This window comes from Saprolegnia diclina, assembly GCF_000281045.1.
Source record: "Saprolegnia diclina VS20 unplaced genomic scaffold supercont1.54, whole genome shotgun sequence".
NCBI classification, from domain to species: domain Eukaryota; phylum Oomycota; class Saprolegniomycetes; order Saprolegniales; family Saprolegniaceae; genus Saprolegnia; species Saprolegnia diclina.
Window position 1 is genome coordinate 1 of NW_008246121.1, and position 14,967 is coordinate 14,967.

At 57.2% G+C, this 14,967-nt stretch overlaps 5 protein-coding genes across 6 annotated transcripts; 3 read left to right on the plus strand and 2 right to left on the minus strand.

Annotated features, from left to right (window-relative positions):
- Positions 1–1,431: 1,431 nt before the first annotated feature.
- Positions 1,432–2,470, minus strand: SDRG_12922 (hypothetical protein). The gene has a single exon (XM_008619005.1). It carries the CDS (start codon positions 2,431–2,433, stop codon positions 1,516–1,518), a length of 918 nt encoding a protein of 305 aa, XP_008617227.1. The 5' UTR covers positions 2,434–2,470; the 3' UTR covers positions 1,432–1,515.
- A 327-nt stretch (positions 2,471–2,797) lies between these two features.
- SDRG_12923 (hypothetical protein) lies at positions 2,798–4,497 on the plus strand. Its single transcript, XM_008619006.1, has one exon. The coding sequence runs from the start codon at positions 3,034–3,036 to the stop codon at positions 4,450–4,452; it is 1,419 nt and encodes a 472-aa protein (XP_008617228.1). The 5' UTR covers positions 2,798–3,033; the 3' UTR covers positions 4,453–4,497.
- A 1,118-nt stretch (positions 4,498–5,615) lies between these two features.
- Positions 5,616–7,243, plus strand: SDRG_12924 (hypothetical protein). The gene has a single exon (XM_008619007.1). The coding sequence runs from the start codon at positions 5,716–5,718 to the stop codon at positions 7,180–7,182; it is 1,467 nt and encodes a 488-aa protein (XP_008617229.1). The 5' UTR covers positions 5,616–5,715; the 3' UTR covers positions 7,183–7,243.
- Positions 7,244–7,389: 146 nt separating this feature from the next.
- SDRG_12925 lies at positions 7,390–9,774 on the plus strand. 2 transcript variants are annotated; one of them, XM_008619009.1, is made up of 3 exons: positions 7,667–7,936; positions 7,985–8,364; positions 8,404–9,747. In XM_008619009.1, exons 1-3 carry the CDS (start codon positions 7,762–7,764, stop codon positions 9,622–9,624), a joined length of 1,776 nt encoding a protein of 591 aa, XP_008617231.1. In that variant the 5' UTR covers positions 7,667–7,761; the 3' UTR covers positions 9,625–9,747. The 2 variants fall into 2 exon arrangements, with proteins under 2 accessions (XP_008617230.1, XP_008617231.1); XM_008619008.1 differs by having other exon boundaries at positions 7,390–8,364; positions 8,404–9,774.
- Positions 9,775–9,999: 225 nt separating this feature from the next.
- On the minus strand, positions 10,000–13,929 carry SDRG_12926 (hypothetical protein; the record flags this gene model as incomplete). The annotated part of the gene is made up of 15 exons (XM_008619010.1): positions 10,000–10,255; positions 10,306–10,491; positions 10,536–10,604; positions 10,653–10,718; positions 10,767–10,835; positions 10,890–10,952; positions 11,002–11,070; positions 11,117–11,176; positions 11,220–11,357; positions 11,402–11,470; positions 11,519–11,584; positions 11,628–11,696; positions 11,744–11,857; positions 12,823–13,412; positions 13,456–13,929. The coding sequence occupies 15 exons, from the start codon at positions 13,927–13,929 to the stop codon at positions 10,000–10,002; spliced, it is 2,358 nt and encodes a 785-aa protein (XP_008617232.1).
- Between the last annotated feature and the right edge of the window lie 1,038 nt (positions 13,930–14,967).

Below are 14,967 nucleotides of genomic sequence, written 5' to 3' on the forward strand. Positions count from 1 at the left end.
AAGTGACCCGGAACGTCTGTGCGGATCACAACGCACAAACGTCACTCATGGACAACAGGTACATGATTCGTACTTCGAATTCCGGATACCGTGCAAATAGAAGGCATGCAATGGCTATAGCGCCACCGCGTCAGCGCAATACCAGCGGCACACCCGCAAGCGTGATGTCTTACGAAAGGCCATGTCGTGAACTTTCGATTGCACCACAATATAGCCTAATATGTCTCAAAATGAGCGAGAAAATCAACATCCTTGTCACCGTCCAGATGCGCCGGATAACTGCCCTTGCGTCACTTCAGGGCTCCCGGGTCACCACAATACTTGTGTCATACCCGTGAGCGCGCTGTCTTACGATAGTGCATGAAATAAGCTTTCGATTGAGCTTGAGTCTAGCCCGACACGACGTAAAATGAGAGAGAAAATCAACATCCTTGTCAGCTCCATGGCATCGTCCAGATCGTGTTCGATTTGCCCGCTTTCGTCCGGATAGCAACAGCACTTCGATCTTCGATTCACCGTTGAATACTTTAATCAAGATAGAGTCAAATGTGCTCGGGTGCGAGAACCATAGTGAGAGTAAGTAAAAACGAGTTATGTACCTGTTCTCATGGACATAATGTGGCGACGTCCTACGTATTGCACCCAGAGCACGTCAGGTTGCAACTTAGGCGCCATTTACAGAAGTTGCTTGACGTCTGGTTTAATGTTTTAGTACACTGGGTAGACCAGTCATACTAGTATATCGCCATGCGTTCCTCCAGTAAGGAGGTCTGTGCGTAGTAGTCGGCAACAAAGCGTTATTGGCCAGCGACTCGCGCGTCTGTCTGGCAATGCAAGACCGTCGTTCGTATGAGAGCTCGCTATTCGCCGCGTTCATTCTGAACAAACGCCGTTTGGGTGTGTCGGTGGTCGGTGGTGCGCGACACGATGAGGAGACACCAGCGGCCGCCATCTGCTACAACATCTGGTGAAAGCTTCGGAACCAGACCTGATTACGGTATGTCCCCGAGAGCGCGTCCGCTGCAGCAACTTGAACAACACCAGCTTGCATGCTGCGTCAACGACCACCGTCTTCCAAGTGCGCCATCCACACGCCTCGCCTTCAACACGGCTAAGCCTCGCCGCTGATGCCGTCTAGCTCAACACGCTCTGAATCGAAAGTCCACCCCCCAAAAACAGTTCAGTGTAAATTATATCTAAATAGACTCACTTCAACAACAACCACCGTCTTCCAATGTGAAGTGCGCCTTCATGATGATTGATCAAGCAAGTCCAGTGCTTTTAGGCTGGATCATCCACGGGCACTCGCGTCGCAGCAGCGACAGGCGGTCGTTTGCTGTCTCTTCTTTCGCACAGCTCATCCGCAGCTTCTGTCGTGCAACGAACGGACACCAACTTTGCCTCGAGAAAGCGTCGGGACGGAAGACATGGGTCAGGTTTCCCGAATCATATGTTTTTGCTTGTCAAAGCGTCAAAGAGCCAGACGAGACCACAAAACACTGAATTACGCAGTATTTAAACAAGAACGGCGAGCGTCGTCGCGAATAGGGCGACGGCAGAGACGGTGACAGCCGAGGCGCTGGACGCCGCCGGCGCCTCCGTCGCGGTGTGGGACGTTGTAAGCGCCGCGCGCATCGAGAGGACGGCCGCGTCGAACGGGATCACGCCGAGAATGTTCGTGGGCAGCGCGAGGCCGAGCTGGTGCACGATGCACGGCGGCGTCACCATCTGCATCATGCCCATGGACGTCGCGTAGAACTCGCGGCAGTTTTGCGACTTGGAGAAGGCGTCGACCATCTCCTTCGTGCCCGGCACCCAGCCGGTGACCGCCATCTTGAGGTAATCTTCGTTGATATCCTTGGAGCAGAGAGCGTACGAGCCCTTCTCCTGCGATGCGTACGCGATCATGCCCGCGAACTCGTCCGACCGGCAGTCCTTGGGCTTGGGCGTCGGCTTGGGCGTCGGGGCGGCCGTCGTCGGCGTAGGAGCCTGCGTGGCGACAGTAGGCGCCTCCGTAGCGTTGCTGGAAGCCGCGGGGGCTTCCGTCGTCGCAGGTCCCGCCGTGACCACGCGCTTCATCGTCGCAACGGCCATGTCGAACGTAATGGCAGCGAACGTCGTCGTGTCGAGAGGAAGACCGGCGACCGTGAGCGAGCACGGCGGCGTGATACCCTTCATGAACTCGCCGGAGGCGACGTAAAAAGCCTTGCAGTTGGCCGACTTGGAAAACGTCTCGACCATTTCTGGTGTCGACGGCATGAAGCCAGGTACGGCCATTTGCGCCGGCTGGATCTTGAGCTCGGTGGCGCAGAGCGCGAAGGACGAGGTCGGGTCCTTGGCCAGCGGCAGCAAGCCCGCAAAGTCCGCGTTGGTGCAGTCGGCAGCAGACGCAAACGCGACTGAAGCGACGAGGAAGCCCAGAGCTGTCTTCATGGTAATTAGATCACGCTAGTTGGTCGCGAAATGGGAAATGGCGCAGTGTAGGATTGCCTCGCAGCCACTTGTTTCGTATACAGGTAGTACCCCGAGGTGCCCCGTACACCCGCTTTGCCACCTGTTGAGCTACTTGTTGAACATGTGGTCGGGGGCGGTGGCCATCCCGGGACAGGCACGACCCACCAACTCGTTGTGTGTCGTTTCGTCGACGTCGGATCAGTGAAGAGAAAAAGAAAGGAAAGCGCCCTTGCACCTCCTTGTTCTCTACATGTGCTGGAGTAACAAGGGCTGGAGTCGACTCTAACTTTGTTAATCCAGGCTCGGTAATAGAAACCTGTGCACACTTTGGAAATAGCTCGGATCGTGATGCAGCTTGTGTCAAGGGTCGAGTTCGCACTTTCGGCTCGGGCGTCGACTGGTCGTGAACCCTACAGTCGCCGACGGGGGCCGAAAGCTGGTCGCGGCTTTCCCGTGTTGCCCGCGCTCGTTTGTTGATTCGAGTTGGTGGTGGTGGACGCAACGACCCTGCTGCAGTTGAGGAAGTATTGTTGGCCTCCGTAGATTGCCATTTTTCGATTTGCTTGGTCCATCATCACTATGACGTTTTTGACGACGGAGGATCTCAAAATGTGCTTTTCGCTATTCTGCTGTGTCTACGGCATCGGCACTCTCGGTATGCCAGCCAACTACGCCCGCGCCGGCTACTACTGGGCGACGGGTGCGCTCATTCTCATGGCTGCCATCAACGTCTACGCGTCGTGGTGCATGGCCAAAGTCATGATGGTCGCGCCGCGGAACGTCAAGACCTTCGGAGACCTCGGTGAGTGGTCCATGGGCTGCTTCGGCCGGTATGCGGCCAACATCTCACAGCTCCTCGTGTGCGTCATGGTGCCCATTATGTTCCTCGTCCTCGGCGGGTCGATCCTCACGACGCTTTTCCCGTACTCATTCAAGGACTCGACGTGGATCATTGTCATGGGGGTCACGCTCCTACCCGTGTGCCTCATCCCGACGCTCAAGGAAGGCGCCGGCGCGGCGTTTGCCGGTGCGCTTGGCACGATCCTCGCCGACGCAATTGCTGTTGGCGTCCTCGTCACCAACATCAGCGAGGCCAACGCCGGCCTCTCGGCACCAAAGCCGGACCTCTCTTTCAAGCAAGTGTCGACCGTGTTTGGCAACCTCGCGCTAGCGTACGGCGCTGGCATTGTCATCCCGACTTTGACGCGCGAGCACTCGGAGCCGTCGCGCATGCCCCGGGTCATTGTCGTCACTCTGGTCATCGTTTCGATCTTCTTCATGATTGTCGCCGTCACTGGCGTGTACGAAGTCGGGTGCCAAATCCCCGGCAACCTCCTCTTTGCGATCGCCGGTTCCAAGCTCGGGTTTGCAGCTGACCGGGGCGCCGTCGCCCTCGCCTTCCTCTTCATGCAGCTGCACATCTCGGTGGCGTTCGCCGTCGTCATGTTCCCGGCCTTTTACATTGCTGAGCGCATCTTCCTGCGCATGCACAAGACGACAATTGACCGGAACGAGCGCATCGACCCGAACGCGGTCCTCGAGAACGACGCGGTTCTCGAGGAGCAAACTCCCAAAGACGTCGAATACCCGTCGTTTGACGCCGCCGCCGAGTACCGCGTCCCGGGCAAGTATCTCCAGGTTGCCGTCGTGCGCACTGTCATGGTCGGCCTCGCGGTCGTCGTCGCCATTGCGTGGAAGGACAAGTTTAGCGACCTCCTCGACTTTGTCGGCGCGTCGTCGACGGCAACGTCGTGCATGATCCTCCCGCTGATCTTCTACCTCAAGACCTTTTGGCGCAGCATCGGTAATGTTGAGCGCGCGGTGGCTTTCTTTTGCACGATCGTGTCCATCTTCTTTGCCATTTACGTCTCGATCACGACGGGCAAGACGCTCTTCGGCACCACTTCGTCGACCAGCGTCAACTTTCCGTTCTGCCACGCCGCGTTTCAAGACGTCGTGTACACGAACCGCTCGCACTACAACTACACGTCCAACTAGTAGTGTTGCTAAATGTGTCTTCAAAAATGTGGTGTGCTCTTGCAAGTATCTTGGTCGACTCCGGCGTGATCGTTGTGTAGACCGTTAAGCGCACTGCGTTAGCAGCTACACCGTAGTTTGGAGCTTCATCCCCCGTCGCAGGGTGTTGGTTGGCGAGAAAACCATAGGCAACGCAGGATACGTATGCATTGCGTGAACCATCCTTTATGGACGCCACCGACTCGAAAACAGTATGAGAACCTCTAGTGTACATTGGGAGCGCCCCGTACCAGTGAACTCACGTGTCCGAGTCAATGACGCACATGCGGTGCTTGTGGCCGAGTCTCTTGCTGATGCCGCCAGTGTTTGGCAGCAGCGCGCCATTCGCAATCCATGACGCGACTCTATCGACTGTCGCAGATGACCAGCTGCGCCGCTGCAAAGGCAAGGAGCGGCGCGACACGTCGCCAGCTTGCGTCTTTTGGTGTCCGCTTCCATCCATCCTATCGGCGGCGTCTACTGCATGTGCAGGAAAGCGCAGCGGAGCGCCATGTACAGTCGTGGATGCGAGGAAGAAGAGGACCTTGTTCTGGGCGAAATGGCGTCGGTAGCGTCACGAGTGCAAGTGGGCGCGCGTCTGGTTCCTCGAATTGCCTGTCAACGCAGGGGTGGCACCTGCTCAGACGCAGCGTTGCATACATGCTTACTTTCTTTTTTGCGGAGCATCATCGGGTGCCACGGGTCCCACGGAGGCGCGGGTCGCACAATGCAACGGGTGCCAATGGATAACAAGGGCGATCGCCAGGCGCACATTCGTGGACGGGAGACGACGCCACCTGCGCTTCAACGAGACGGCGCGTGCGGGCGTAGAAAACACCCAGCGTGGGTGACCGTCTATGATTTGTTGATGTACGCAAGGTTGGTGAAGACGGCGGCGCTGTTCGTCGGTCGGTCGTTGTTGAGTAGACAGCCCCGCGTCGTGGGCGCACTTTGCGAAAGCTACTTCTTCCGTGTCCATGACCCGCTTTCTTTCTCGCCGAGTGTCGTTCCACCGTCGGCGTCGCCCCGCCCCGCAACGTGGCCGTCTCTCTGTGACACATAAACACACATATGGTGGGCGGGGTGGTGCAGCCTGATCCGAGCGCAAGAATCACGACGCTCGTCGGTGGATGCAGTCCGTGGCTTCTGCGAGTCTGTTGAGTGAACACCGCCACTGTTGGACAAACAGCAGGGTCCAGTTTTTCTCCCATTTTCCAATTTGCCTTGTCTAGCAACAAGACCAATATGGCTTTCTTGACACAGGAAGACATCAAGATGAGCATCGCGCTCTTCTGCTGCATGTACGGTGTCGGCTCGATCGGTGCCCCCGGCAACTTTGCCATGGTTGGCTACGGCGTTGGCATCGTCATCGTCATTGGCATGTGCATCGTCAACATGTACGCGTCGTGGTGCATGTCCAAGGTGCTCCTCATCGCGCCCAAGCACGTCAAGACTTTTGGTGACATTGGCGAGTGGTCCATGGGTATCGTCGGCCGGTACGCCGCCAACCTCTCGCAGCTTATCGTGTGCGTCATGATTCCGACCATCTTCCTCGTCCTCGGCGGCTCGATCCTCTCGATGCTCTTCCCGCTCACGTTCAAGATCGGTGTCTGGATCACCTTTATGGCCCTCGCGCTCCTTCCCGTCTGCCTCTACCCGACTCTCAAGGAAGGCACGGGTATCATCTTTGCCGGTGCTCTTGGTGCCGTGGTCGCTGACGGCATTGCCCTTGCGGTCCTTGTTCACAACGTCACCAAGCAGAACGACGGCCTCTCGCCTCCGCCGGCCAACATCAACTTTGACCAGTTCTCGACCGCTGTCGGCAACTTGGCGCTCACATTCGGCGCCGGCACGATCATTCCGGTCCTCCACCGCGAACACTCGGACCCGACGCGCCTTCCGCGTGTGATTGTCTTTACGTACACGCTCGCGCTCATCTTGATCCTTGTCGTCGGCATCGTCGGCTTTGCGCAGGTCGGGTGCCAGATCCCGTACGACGCCGAGGGGTACCTCCTCTTCGTTGTCGCGACGCCGTACCTCGGCTTCATCTCGGACCGCGGCACAGTCATCCTCGCCCTCGTGTCGATGCTCGTGCACAACATGGTGGCGTACGGCGTCGTCATCTTCCCGAGCTTCTTCATCCTCGAACGCCGCCTCCTCGGTCTGCACCCGACGGTCATTGACCACACCAACAACTACAACGACCTCGAGACGCCTGAGGCCGAGAAGGAACGCAAGTCGGAGGCCCGCGCGAGTCTCATGGACGCGCTCGAGTTCCCGTCGCCCGAAACCGCGGCCGATTACTCGGCGCCTGGCGCGTACCTCAAGGCCTCGATCCTTCGCACGCTCGTCGTCGCTGTCTCGGCCACGGTCGCCATCATCGGTCAGCGCGACTTGACGAACCTCGCCAACTTTACGGGCTCGAGCATGATCCTCCTCTGCTGCGTGATCCTCCCCGTCATGTTCTACGCCAAGGTCTACTGGCAAAAGATGTCGGCCGTGCACAAGGTGTGGGCGATCCTCGTCGTGCTCCTCGGCGCCTTCATCGCGATCTACGGCTCCATCTACACGGGCAAGATCCTCTTCTCCAAGAAGAAGGAGCTGCCGCTCTTCCCGTACTGCGAGGCCAAGTACCAAACGACGGTGTACACCAACCGGTCGCACAAGCCGTACAAGACCGCGACGCCCAAGCCGACGCCCCTCGGCTTGTAAGCGCTATCGTTTCGTCGATTGAAAAGTCTAATGTGAAGCGTGTTCTATTTGTTTACTCCTTTGACCTCTTCTTAGGTGTTCTCAGAACGGGGGTCACCAGTGGGTGCAGACAGACGTTCTCAGTTGAAGTTTGCTGCTCGTCAAGATACTCTTCTATCCAGAAGCCCAGAATTTTCCGAGCCGCTTCGGAGCTGGGCACCGAGTCTTCAGCAGAGCTGTTCTGCTCAGGTGACCCATTCCGCTGACGAAACGACGCCTTCCTCCCTCAAGAAACATCCGCGAGAACAGTCCCCCCACTCTGGCCGAGAAAAGGACCGCACCACAAGGCAATTCAAAATTGCCGTATACAGTAGTTCAATCTTAACACGTCGCCGTTCCTTGGAGGCAAGACGCAAGACGTGAATTCCAGGCGTGCATGGATGTTCCACGCCGTTTGGTTGGGCGCATACTTTTCTAGGCATTTTTTGCGATCTTCCTTCCATATCCGGCGTCGCGTCCGGCCAGTGCCGATCGTTCTCAAAGTCGCCTCACGACTGAGGCGGCGCTCGTGTCAACGGTACTTGACCACGGCTGTCCGAGATGCTGCAACCTCTGCGCCCGCCTGTCCGCGACTACACGCGCCTTCCGCGCGCTGTGCCCGCACCTCAAGCATCTCTTCAAGGCCCACGTCGCGCCGCAATTTTCATGGGCACGGCTGCTGAAGAGATGGTGGCCTTTGCGCCCGTTGCCGGCACTGCGTCGCTCCCTCTTCGCCGTGCGTCCATCCAGCGTCGTACAGCCTGTGATGCAAACATGCTTTTAGGCCGATTTGGAGGTCGGGGTTTTGTGGGCATAGTCGCTGTGTGCGTCTGCCTCATGCTCGGCGCCCTGCTGCACACTCGTGCTGTCATGCCACAGCGCCTCGATATCATGACGCAGATCCAGCAGTCGTCCGCACTGCGCTTGACGCTGCACGCAAAGCGAAAGTCCATGGTGCTCAACGGCCTCGGTTCCGCGACCATCTACGTCGTGCCCCACGGGCGCAGCGGAGGTAGCTTTGACGCTGTCCTCACCCAAGCCGGCGTCAACGTGACTGAGACTTACTTACTCGTCAACGACCGGGCTTACTACATTGTGAGCCATGCTAACGCCGTCGTCTCGGTCAACTGCCTCGACCCGTCGCAGTTGCCGCCATTGCATTCGGTGCGCATGGTTTCTCGTCGAAAGCTGATCGCCAAGTAGATGCAAGTGAGTTTGAACGAAGCGACAATCGTCGACGCGGTCGAGATGGCGTCTCCAACGATCTCGCCTGGCGACTGCCTCGGTGGCAAGTGGCTGCAGCTGCGCTTTGCGGGCGAAACATTTGTCTTCTGCAAGTCGCCGACACATATGCTTACGCACGCCATCAGCGAAGACTTGGACATGACGATCGAGTACATTTCAGACCCTTCTCAGATCCCGTCGCTGGCTGTGCCGCCACCGCCCAACGAATCGTTGCTCGAGTGTCCGTTGCTGTCTGGCTACAGCCGCCTCCCGACGCTGCCAGCGGCGCTGCAGTCACCTGCGGCGCTCAACGATCTTCCTGTCGAGCCGCGCATTGCTCGTCTCGGCGCCGCCTCGTGCCAGTGCAAGCTCGCACAAAAGAAACCGTGTCTCTTTGTCCACGGCCTCGGCAAGCCGTTCGCGTCTGATCCGACCAACTCGGACGGGCTCGAGTGGGGCTCCATCCAGAACCACGCGCCGTGCTGCTCGTCGACCACATTCGTGCACTTTGAAACGTGGAAGCATGGCTGGAACAACGACGAGATCCAGAACCAGTTCTGCGACACAGCCCGGCGCGCGAGCCTCTCCAGCTCGACGACAATCCAAGATCTCATCCTGGTGACATACTCGATGGGCAACCTAGTGGCGGGTGGTGCCGTTGCGACCGGGAAATGTAGTTTCGGCAGCGGCATTTCCTGGATCTCGATCGCAGGTCCAATGCAAGGGAGCAAGACCGCCAACCTCCTTGAGCGCAAATGCAAAGAGGGCGGCTGGAACATCCCGCTGAAAGGCCTCTTGGAGCTCATCACACTCTGTCCCATGACCGACGCTTTAAAGTCGCTCAAGGACATGTCCACGGTCGACGCAACACTGCAAGCTTCGTATCGAGCTGCCCAAGTCATTCGCGCCAAGTACGCGACGAAGCTTCTCTGCGGCAGCAGCCCGTTCGGGTTGGTGTCAGTGTACGCGCCTGTGTTGAGCCTTGTCAGCAAGCTCACACACCACGACGATGTCAATGACGGCGTCGTCGCCTTCTCGAGCTGCGCTGCGGGGTTCTCCAAATCTTCATTCTCGACCAACTTTGCCGACGATGGCAACTACCTCGCGAGTGTCAACCACCTCGATAACTCGTTTCGCCTCGGCGATGGCTGGTGGGGCGCCGACCGCAAGCCCACAAAGTGGTTCGAATGCGCCCTATAGAATGGCTGTGTTTATGGTTCAACAAGCGACAGCCTTTCTTATAATCATGATTTCAATCCTCAACAATCAAGATGTTGATTTAGAGAAGGTTTTAAGCTCTGGATCAATACTGTGTTAGCCCCGTGTGAAAGTAAGCCACTGGTATTTGCAACTGCTCTTCACGAGTGCGTTCTGAGAGCCCAAGTCTCCTGAAGCCAGTGATGAAGTCGGCGTGATGTGCTACTCGAAAGTCGAGTTGCAGGAGGGGGCCTCAAAGCACCCGCAATCGGGACTAGATACTGCGCTCTGCTACCACAACGCCTCCGATTTCTACTCCACATTGCTAGAACCAACTTAGAGACTGGGAAACGGCCTAAAAAGCAGATGAACGCTCTATTATCCGACAACACAAATCGAGATGGGAAAGTCGTGGAGCTTCTTGACTGTGCCGTAGCCACACGCCGCCTTGACGCTGGCATCATCCGTCGTAAACTGCGGGTAGAAGTACGTGCGGTCCGTCGCAGCCGAGAGGAGGTCAAACATGTCGGATGAGAGCGAAAATTCCTTGAGCTCAAACTTGCTCGTCGTCCAAAAGACACCCTCCGGGAACGTCACGCGGTTGATCTTGGAGATTGGGTTGTTGGAGACGTCCCTGCGTTGCCCACAGTGAGTTGTCATGGCCATGGAAGAGCGAATTGGTACATTTGCTGGGGAAGTGCCATGTCCTGGAGGGCTGTAATGTTGTTGTTCTGAAGCGAAATCGCGTTCGGCAGCGTGCATGTCGACGTGAACGCAGAGATTGCGTTGTCCCGCAGCGTGATCGAAGACAAATGGGCCAGCCAGTCGCAGTTTGCTGGGAGCTTGGTGATTTTGTTTGCGTCGAGCGCACTACGAAACACGTCACCTCACGGAGCGAGAAACCAGTGACGCACAGGATGCCCACGGACGCCGGGAGACTAAAGTCGTCTGGGATGGATGTAATCGCGTTACTGTCAAGCTCTCTACAGCAACGCATGAGTGACTCTTCAAGCCGGCAAGACAAAACCTACAATGTGAAGAGGTTGGGCCACTCGATCTTGGACGGGAGCGATGTGATCTTGTTGTGCGTCAGGCCGCTACGTCAGCAACATTGAGATCGCCGAGAACGAATGTTACGAGCATACATGTAGTGAATCGAGTCGGGAAAGTCGGTCTTGGAAGGAAACTTGGCAATCTTGTTGGAAGCAAGGTGTCTACGCAGCAACAATTCGTGAGATTCAAAGGTCCTTGGCGCCAAACAGTCGTACACAATGTTTAGGTTGGACGGCAGGTTGGCAGGCAGCACCGCCAGCTGCGTGTTGGTCAGCGCCCTGGACCATAAGTGTTAGGACCAGAAACGACAAAGGACCAAGGGTGTACAGTTCGGTGAGGGTTTCGGGCCACTGCTGCTGGGCGTCGATGGTCTTGAGGGGGTTTCCCGAGAGGTCCCTAGTTTTCGCATTAGCTGGTGGTTTATACATGCTTCCGACCGTACAGTTTTGTCAGTGTGGATGGGAGCTTGACGACGCTACTGAACTGGTTGGACGCGAGATTGCTGTCAAACGTTAGACAAACATCGAAAGGAGTCGTCGTCGTACAGTTCGGTGAGGTTGCTCGGCCATGTAAAGTAGTCGTTGAACGACTTGATCTTGTTGTTGCTCAAACTGAAGAAGCCGAGACCGTCAGGGAGCGGAGTCGTTGTAGGGTACGACGTCAGCTTGTTGGACGAAAGATCTCTGAGAAAACAGCATGAGTCCATAGCGACAAGCGCGACGCGTACAGATGAGTGAGCGACGCCGGCCACGTGAAGCCCTTGGGGATGGTCTTGAGGCTCACACGGTTGAGTGAGCTACGTATCGTGGTGAGCTTTCGTGGCAGCGACTTAATGTCGTTGTACAATTTTTTAAGGCCATCGGGCAGCGACACGCCCGTGAGGCAAAGGCTCGAAACGCGGGAGATGGTCCTATGTAGCATGAGGATGTGCATTGTCCAAGCAACCGGCGTACTTGAGCGTCTCTTTGGCGCCGTCGTAGCGAACTTCGAGGTACGTGCCGTCGGTCGTGAGCGTCGTTTCACTGGCCAACACTCATGAGCCATGCAGCAGATCGAGATTCACACGTACATGGAGGTAATGTTGGGCAGAGCGAGGACATCCTTCCAGATCGGGTTCGACGGCGTCCGCTTGGCAGCGTCAGCGCCAATGGCCAAGAGAGCGACCCATGCGAGGACTTGCATGCTAATTGAAATCTGACGCGCTCTCCCAGGCCAGCCGAATTTCGAAGTACCACTGCGCATGGTATGCAGCTGCATAGACTGGGCGTTTCCCGCACCACGCGGCAGAGTGTGCGTCAACTTCGACTTTGGTTCGTCTCGCGGATCCGGTCTGTGGAACGCCATGTGTTCGGTTCGCCGAGCCTTCGTCAGTGGCGCGACAGCGACTTGGCGCGACGACATCGCTGCTTCAAGCTTGCAATGCACCGAGTGGTGCAGGACACCTTGGCCCTCGCCAGCCACACACGGTGCAATAGTGCCCTATACAATGTCAAAGTGTTGCGTCGACGGCCACAGCATGTACTGTACTAACGTTAGTTCTATACAGTAGTGCTAAAGGAAGAGCTGGTGGGTGTACGGTTGCGTGATTTCCAGCCACACGCACTCGAAAACAATGTGCGTCCACAGCACAGAAGCGCACACACCCTTCTTCGGGCTGGATGGATCTGAAAAGGCCAAATCAGACGCAAGCTCAGTTACCAGTCTTTGCCGCAGCACAAGCACTTTTGGTGGAATGCTGATGCAGATTACATATCGCCAACCCCAGCGCTGTTCAAGCTGGTCCCATCATGCGCATCCTACAATTGTCGTTCATCGCCGACGCCCAAGGCCTTGAGCTGTGTAAGCAATTGCCGTAGCTGCGCCGGGGTCGCATCGAGCTGGCTCACGTTCAAGATGACGTCGCCGGGGGGTGTTACTCGCGCCTCTTGAAAAGCATCTGCCGTCTGGAGCTGTCCTTGCAATCCCCCAGGCCACGACTCTGACGGGCGATCTGTTGCTGCATCGAAGTGCGGCATCGTATAGTACCTCGCGCGACGCAAGGGCATGTGGTGGCTTTGAAATGGGTCTGCCGCCGGCCGGTCGTCGGGCCACGACAACTGACGCTCTGGATGCGGCCGCGAGGCCGCGTCACGCATGTAGGACGATAACGCTCTCGGCAGTGGTCTGTGGTGCTGTAGCTTCTCGTCGTCACAAGTATACGCCTGGAGGGGTGCCTCGTTGTTGTCTGTGGGCATCGGTGGCAAGTCGATCCCAGCGCCGGTGGCACACTTGTGACAGACGCAGACGCATGTGCCGCGCAGTTCCCAGAGCTTGCTGCAGTGCTTGCAAACGACTTCGCCGCACTTTCGGCACTGCCGCTTGGCGACAAACGGCGAGAACTTTGTGCTGCAGAGAAAGCAGCTGCGGCGCGTCGAGAGTGGCACGAGTTGGTCGTCGGTGAGGCTTGCTGAGCCACAGAGTCGGAGTTGTCGGAGGAACGTGTCGATCTCGACGATGCTCCTCACGCGGCGCTTCATGGCGGCACGCACAAGCCACGCCGGAAGCGCGCCCGCGAAGTCCGACTGAATGACGTGGACGCACTTCAAGTGGCCCGGGAGCGTGCTCTCGAAGAAGACGTATCCTGCTCGAAACAAGTTTGCACGAACGAGGCCCGGGAAGGGAGGACAGGAGGGCAGTTGGATGGAGCTGAAGCTGCGAGCCCAGCCGCGAACACCGTTGAAGGTAAAATCGTCTTGACACTATGGGCCATGTCAGTTGGACCACGAAATCGCTATGCTCTACCTCAAGGAGGCAAAAGTCACGGTCCTTTACAAGCGGGCTCGGCATGCCGACCGCGAGCCATTTGACGCCAATGTAGTTGCGCGGGTGCTCCGGGGTACGCGGCGCTAGTGTATATAAAGACGCGTAGTCGGCGATATCCTTGGAAAAGCGAGCACGATACTGACGGACGGCGTCGGTCGAGTCGAGTACAAAGAGCGATGCGGCTTCGACGAGCGTGCCTTGAAGTTCCATGACCCCGCATAGCGTAATGTTGACGTTGGGGGGTGCTAGAGGGTCGATGCCGGTGAAAATGCGCACGCCATCCGCGTCCGAGTCGAGCGACCACAATATCGGGCCTCCTTCGAGGCGGGAGTGGCGGACGAGGTCTGTGAGTGACTGCAAGCCCGTCTGAATGAGCTTCAGCTCGTCTGCAGGTTCGAGCGGCGGAGTCTCGAAGCGCGCACACGCCGCTGGCACCTTCCTTGCCTTGGTCATCCAGAACAATCCCACACGAAGGCGTCTTTTTCGGCGATCAGGTTCGTGTGACACACAGCGTCGAAGTAGTCAAGAAACTTCGCCTTTCTCGCTTACAATTGCCAAGATAGACACATACCGGTACTTCCAAACTTCGAGCAACGTGACGTGGCACGTGGAAACACGGGAAGTTTGACACAAGATACGAATTGTACTTGAGTTCAGCACCCAGTTGTGTTTTGAGATGCTATCGCACGCCTACAAGTGCGTAGGGGGTACTGTGTCTTGCCCATAGAGCAGAAGCTTCTTGAGCTCGTTGTACAGACCTCGAAGCTGTTCGGGCGTATCACGACCTTCGAGTGATATGCCGAGCGTGAGTCGAATCTCATTGACAACGCGAGTGGGTTCTGTCGGGTGCAACTTCGTCATGCTATGAGATGCTTCGTCGTCGCACTGCTCAAGCACAAATGGCTGATATGGTGGCTGCCGCAACGACGTGTCTCGGGCATTGCGCGGCCTGTCTTGGCCGCTCCGTAAGCATGGTTCGTTCTCGTAGAGATCGTCGCGGAAGTTGACAAAGGCCAAGAAGAAGCCGTGCAATCCTGACTGTTGATATGCGAGTGCCATTCAAACCGATTCAAGTCGCGGTGTTTCGAGACGCCGTCCGCTGGTGCGCGAAAACATGGGCTCTGGTCTGGAAGAGGAGAGACGTCGTTTCGCGCGATGCGGGCAGGGCGTCGCTAGTATCAAGCGCAGCACTAAGATGGGATGGCTGTTACGCTCAGCCTTGCGTCGTGCTTGTTGGTAACACTAAGGTGTAGTCCGAAAATGCCGACATGTATGTCTCTGAATCGATTGCGCTATCCGACGCCGCGCCACAGACTGTGTGGTCGAGCTCTTCAAAATTGCAGGTCGTTCCAGCGCCCTTTTGGGCGCAGATATTGAGAATGCGATCAACGAGTGGTTGGTCAGAGTAGCCGGCGAGTGGCCGCTCTTGACTCTTCCCGGGCCATCCATAAAATCGCTCGGCGATCGCAGCCTCATCAACCTGTCGTAGTA